Source organism: Nicotiana tomentosiformis, chromosome 3 (assembly GCF_000390325.3).
Source record: "Nicotiana tomentosiformis chromosome 3, ASM39032v3, whole genome shotgun sequence".
Taxonomy (NCBI): Eukaryota; Viridiplantae; Streptophyta; class Magnoliopsida; order Solanales; family Solanaceae; genus Nicotiana; species Nicotiana tomentosiformis.
The window spans coordinates 74661358-74668043 of NC_090814.1; the positions used below are offsets into that span (position 1 = coordinate 74661358).

Below are 6686 nucleotides of genomic sequence, written 5' to 3' on the forward strand. Positions count from 1 at the left end.
TATAATTAACTACTATTACAGTAATTACTAGCGGTGTAGAAAACTTTGTACTATTATTGTATATAACTTAGATTATTAAACACTAACCAGTGTTTTAAAAGGCGTTTTCGGGCGAGCACCGGGGCGAGCTCTGGGGCGAGGCGCACCAAAAACGCTCTGAGGCGATGGTGTGGGGCGAAAGTCTCAAGAGGCGTACACCAAGCAATTCGGGGCGTAGACCCAGGCGTTCGGACATATTTTTTTAGTAAGGCGTAAGCCCCGGAGATTTTTTCAAATTAAAACAAAATTGGTTAATAAGTCCTTCATATAATACCCAAATTATCAAAAGTTAGCTTGGTAATTACTCAAAAGTATTAAAAGGGAACTGAAATGTATTAAATTTAAAAGTCAAGACCTTTTTTATTCGTTGAAGCCCTAATTCATGGTCTTTCCCAATTTTTTATCTTGTTCGCTGGTCTGCTAATATCTCATAAAATCAACGAATATTCAATTTTTTTTACAAATACAAATAGAACGACATTCTCCTTCATAGCAGCAAGTTCAAATTTTAAATTGCAGGTTAGTCATCCTTTTTGTTACTCAATGTAGAAAACTTTATTCTTTACGACTCAAGTTACTTTTGCTTCTAAGTAGTGTATAATAGATTGTTTTGACTAGTCTTTTTGTGGGGATGGAGCGCGCGCGCGCGCGCGCACACACACACACACACATATATATATATATATATATATATATATATATATATATATATATATATATATATATATATATATATATATATATATATAACGTATATTTTTTTTAATTTTTATGCAATTTTACCCGTTTATAAATATTTACTGTAATTATATTATTTTATAAAATATTAAAAATTAAATACCTATGAGACTTACATATATATATTTTAATACCTATGGGGCTTACGTCTCGCTGAGGCATACCTATGGGGCTTACGCCCCGTGCCTCTGGGCTTACGCCTCGCTGAGGCATATGTAAAATGTCTCGCCTCATGCCACACCTTTTAAAACACCGACACTAACTACCCATGTATCCATACTTGCTTTATCTAATACTACCTTCTTCTTCTTTTAAATTTTGGCATTTTCCCTTTAATTTGTTTTTTATCCTCATTAATTGTCAACAAATGTTTGGTGTACCCCTGTACGTAAACTACCGTGAGAGTCACTTGATTGCGCAAATCGGGCATATGAAGATTATGCTGGGCAAGATAGCATAGCCCCCAACAAGCATGTCAATTTGGATTAAAAGCTGTCTGCTGCATTTTCTCAATTTTTGATCTAGAAAAAAACTGCTCTTTTAGCTTTAATCAAGTGCTTTGTTTGACATTTTTTGAGAAGCCATTATTGATTCATGCTAACTTTTTGTCTTTAGTTGAGGTGAAGGGCCTTCTTCACATGTAATTCTCTCTCCCTCTCTCTCTCTCATTAATTTAAAATTCTTAGTATCTTATCTGTCTAGATGGGGAACATTCACTTTCATACCAGTCTCCAGTGGAGAAAAATAAAAAAGAAAAACAAAAACATAAATGAAGTTTTCCCTATACTTAATTTTGATAGAAGTTGGATCAAATATCAAGGCAGAATTGAATTTGAATGCATTTTTAGCTTTGTCAACAAAGTGTATAATTAATCTCTTTTGGCACGCACACGTAGGTGTTAAAAGAAAAGTTGCTAGACGGACAATGGCTAAATATCAATCGCTACTGTGATCTTATATATATATATATATTCGATAAGCTATATATACATCTTATATAAGATGTATACTATATATACATCTTATATATATATATATATATATATATATATATATATATATATATATATATATATTCTTATTCACTATTAGTAACTTTTTGGAAGAAAGGAAGCCCTCACCTAATAACCTATATGATTATACTATAGGATTTACTATGATTGCATTTTGGTTTACAAGTCTCATTCAAAATTATGCTCACAATTATGGCTGTAATAATATGAATAAGAAGCAATAACAGTTCAGGGTTAAAATAGTGGACAATCAAATGATTATAATTTCTCCTTCAATTCAGTAAATTTGTGGAATCGTATATAGTTTTTCAGTTCATGTGCGTAAAATGCCATATTGCAGACGCAAGCAAAGGAAGACTTAAAAGACTGCATCTATTTTCCTTTTAATGATAAAAATTCCTAGGTACATATATCAACCGTATTTATGTGAAAACGTGAAGGAGAGCTCTTAAATTAAGCTACACTGCTTATAAATACTTTCAAGAAAATAGTCAATTTTTTTTTAAGTCGTTTGGATCTTAGAAACTAAACTTCAAGATTACAATTTCACTTTAGGAGCATGACCAAATTCCGTTAGGTTTAAATAGCGCCTCTTTGAAATTGGGCTTTTTCATTTCTCTGAAGACACCTTGCGTTCAATTTCCACTATGTAATCTTATTTCTACTTTTCAATAATATAAATGCTTAAGTTTCCAGCAAATTGTTCCCAATTACACATTAAAAACCCCCTCATCATCCTCAAAACAATATGATCATTATAAGAGTTGATCATAGTATCCAATGCTTTGATACTTATTCACCTATTACAATTAATACATAATTTTTACAAGAACACATGACTTATCGATTAAGAATTGCAAAACAAAACAACATCGACACCAATTATAAAAGAATCATGTTATTAGAGACCTGCACGAAATGGCACGTTGGTTGCAGGCAACCATGATCGACCAGCAATAAAATTTTCCACACTGAACTTTGCTGCTTCATTTGAATTTGTGATCACTCGATACCCGCGCCACCTGACTCTCCTACTAGTCGATGCTCCAGCTCCACTGTTCCTATATTCTCCATAGTACAAAGTATTTAAAGCAAAATTACCATCCCATTCTAGCCAACCAGCAGGATCCACCAACGAATCAAGGTACGTTTTCATAAAAACAGTACGTGAATATTGTTTCCATGGTCGTCCCAAATATGTCTTGAATGTATTTAACACAGGCCTAAGGTCAGAAGCTGCCATAACTCGCGAATTATGTATTGAAATTCCAGTATTTTGGTTAGGATCAGTGCGGCCTTGTGCTGTTATAGTAATCTTTTGTTTATCCATAGGTTGCCTAGCAAATATCATGCAGTTTTGCAAAACTACTGCAGCGTTACCAAAAATGAAGTCAACTGTCCCGTAGATATAACATTCTTTATAGAATTGTCTTTGTGAATGGACGTAAAGTGTGTCTTGATATCCTTCAAATCCACAACGATAGAAAACTGATTGGTCAGATCCAGAACGCAGTGCAACTGCTTGATGATTTTGTGGACCAGCTGTGTTGCGGAATGTGATGCCTCGAGCAATAAATCCTTCCCCAGTAACAGCTGCAAGTTTGTAAATTTTTGCAATATATAATATTAGTAACAACTAACAATATGATATAAGAAGTGATCTCCAAATTAGGAGCAGTTATATTTAGTTTGAACATGAATATCAAAGTAAATTATCTCATGATTTTAACTCGTTGTATTAGAGATTTTTTATAAGTAGGGTGAGACTGAAATAACTAATTTCGTAACAATCAAATACCTCTAGGAAATTAAGTCGGAATTTTTTTGGAGAACCCAAAACAGATGGTACGAAATTTGGTTTACAATTTCTTACATGTAAAGAAATTAGTAGTAACTAAATTAGTAAATCCTTTACGATTAGTTGTGACGTTAAGAGATAACATGTCGTTTTTGGAGCTCTCTCTCACTTTACATGCTTTATTTTAATTCGGCAAAAACTTTCATGAGATTGAATCGTTAAGATTACTTCCCTTATGTAATGAACCTCCTTAATTTTTTGTTTTTAATTTAAAATGACATTTCATTAGCAAAAAAGAAAAAGATAGGATAGTGGTATGCTTACCAACAGTAGCAGATTTAAACGTGGTAGAACCTCCAACTACACTGCGGCTACCCGTGATAATGGTGTACCTCAAACCATCACCAACCAACATAATATTCTTCATTTTGCTTCCAATCTCCAAATTCTCTCTGTAAACTCCACGCTTCACATGTATAATAAACCTTCCATTTCCACTTCTTTTAGCAGCAGCATCTAACGCTGCTTTAATTGTCCGGAAATTCCCCGTACCATCTTGAGCCACCACTATATTTGGCCTTACGGTAGATGATTGCAACAATTTTCTGTCACCTGGAGAAAACCAAGTTGGGAAACCATATTTATAAGTTTGCTTCAAAGTGGAGCCATTATTGTTGAGTGCCAAAGTGTTACAAATTAATTCAGACACATTGTTTGACATGATACTAGGTAAAATGTAGTCTGAATTAACGCCTAGCTCAACGAACCCGGTTCGACAAGTTTCAAGATTTGTTAAGGCTGTACTTAACCATGTTTGTGTATCAAAATCGGTACACTTGGTATTTGGGTCGAGTGTTTTATTGAGTTGGAGAATTGTGCTCTCGTAGAGGTTAACGCAATCGGACCAAGCTGCCTTCTCGCGTTCATTCCTACACTTTGTACCTAGTTGTTTGGTGTAAGTCTCAGCTTGGAGTGCTCTTTCCATGGCTATTTGCATTGCCATTTTCTTGAAATCCGTGTTGTGCTTGGGTGCAAAATGATACGGACCATGGTTCATGAAATACTTGCATTGATTGGGATAAGGGGCTTTGTTGCACCAATTATTGATGTCATTGTCAAAAAGGGTAATGGAAAAAGCAGGAAAAAGGAATGCAGAAAAGGAAATGAATAGTACGAAGAAACCAAGCTTTGTCTCCATTGGTTAATTTCTTTTGATAGCCATAACTTTGACAATGGCTAGGTTATATAGTTGCACAAGTGAGGTGACAGGTTGTGTTGAGATGGTTTTTGAGCATGATTGAGAAGGACAGAATTCAGGAATAATAGCAAAGTCAAATGCCATATTTTCATTATAAGTATAGACTGCAAAGTTTCCCTTGACGAATATTGTCTAAACAAATTTTCTGAAGATAATTTAATCATAACTTATAACTTTAGGAACCTATATTAAAATGAAGTCATGCCAGTCTAATTCAATCAAATGAAAGAACTGCGTGCTTGTCAAATAGCTGTACCGCACGTCTATATTCTATATCAACGAATTATTACGTGTTACAGTTATCAAGCTTCTCAAATTCAAACAAGATAATAATACAATAAAAGGTTAAAGGCAGTTGCAAGAAGTCCACGCGATATCGGTTTGAAGATGGCATGAAGCATTTCTAATAAGTCCTTTTTGTTTCTGTTCGAATATTATTTGTTTCTATTGAAATATAATTAAGTAGAATGTTTTGGAGGATTTACTTCGTAGGCAACAAGCATTCGTGCTTAATAAGGATTCAATATATGGAAACACTTGGATAGAAGGAAAGGTGTGTGAAGTAGGAGTTATTTAAGTAAATCAAGTCCTACTAGGATTGTTTACGTACCATAATCAATTTCTTTAATTTTTGGAGCAAAAATTGAAAAACGTATTGAGGCTTATGCTAATTTGCACAATTACTGGAAATCACTCACGGCAAATAGCAATCTTAGGTGCTTTCAAGAATTCAAACTACACAAGTAAAGTACTTGGTCCCGAGAATGAAGCTGTCTAGTTCTTTAGTTGTTGAGTCTTGATTCATTGGTCTTAAATGATAATCTATTTTATTTTAGAGAAATATTTTAGTAGGTAAACAAATCTAGAGATTTTGAGTTGTTTTCTAGACTAGAGTTAATTTCGTCTTGGAAGGTTTAGCTATAATTGAGTTGATTGTAGAAGTTAAGGTACTAGAGTTAGTCCATTTGGTTATTGAGTTGTAAACTGAAATCGCTTTTGTTATTTAGTGAAGTTTTCAGAGAATTTCCAGAGGCGAATTGTAATTTTTACTCCCCTGAGCAAGGAGTTTTTTTTACGTAAAATTGCTTGTGTACTTTAATTTCTGCACTTTACTTTTTATTTGGTTTCAGAAGATACCAATTGAAAAACCAAGTGATTCAATAAGACGACAATCGAGCAAGACACAATTCACCTTCCCCTCTACTGTCTAGGTGCACTCTAAAGTATAAGGTAAAAACCCTATAATTTTGTGACATAATAATGGTGCAAGTGTGTTAGTTACCCCATTTTTTAAAACTATATTATCATTTTATACTTACAATATATATTCTTATGGGGAATTCGTAGACGAACCAAAAAAAAGATTATCCGGTTCAAGACTTCAGGAATTTCAGTTTGCTTACTCAAAAGATAGTCACGAATGGAACTATAAGGCTTATTCCACTTGAAGAAGACCTATTCTATGGTTTGTACGAGATTGAGAGAAGTGATATTTGAGATATGAGGTCGGAATGCTTTTTGGGAAAATAATTTTTTAGTCATTGCCTAATTTTGATGTGTTTTTTTATTTATTTTCAGGAGCTCCGGTGAAATCGTAAGGTGGACGTATCACCCTGTAACAAAATCAAAGCTCAGTGGAGCTTTTTAATGGTGGATAACTAGACATAAAAGAAATAGAGAATGGAGAAAGAGAAAAGGAGGAGGAGAAAAAGATATAATTTTGATTCAACATAGGTAAAAACCAGTACATCTAGGGCCGAAATTACCACTTACATCTTAAAGGATTTAAATTAACATAGACTAAACATCTATTCCAACTAATATAAATAACCTTCGTTAT

At 33.7% G+C, this 6686-nt stretch overlaps 1 protein-coding gene across 1 annotated transcript; it reads right to left on the bottom strand.

The window, feature by feature from the left end:
• Positions 1 to 2525: 2525 nt before the first annotated feature.
• LOC104118444 (probable pectinesterase/pectinesterase inhibitor 17) lies at positions 2526 to 4815 on the bottom strand. Its single transcript, XM_009629674.4, has 2 exons — positions 3913 to 4815; positions 2526 to 3383 (listed from the first exon to the last, which is right to left on the bottom strand). Exons 1-2 carry the CDS (start codon positions 4784 to 4786, stop codon positions 2692 to 2694), a joined length of 1566 nt encoding a protein of 521 aa, XP_009627969.1. The 5' UTR covers positions 4787 to 4815; the 3' UTR covers positions 2526 to 2691.
• Positions 4816 to 6686: the final 1871 nt, after the last annotated feature.

Excerpts from the sequence above, each read along its gene's own strand:
- LOC104118444 (XM_009629674.4), bottom strand. The coding sequence starts at position 4,786 with ATGGAGACAAAGCTTGGTTTCTTCGTACTATTCATTTCCTTTTCTGCA. Across the intron at positions 3,384-3,912 it reads GTTTAAATCTGCTACTGTTG|CTGTTACTGGGGAAGGATTT; the intron begins GTAAGCATACCA and ends ACAAACTTGCAG.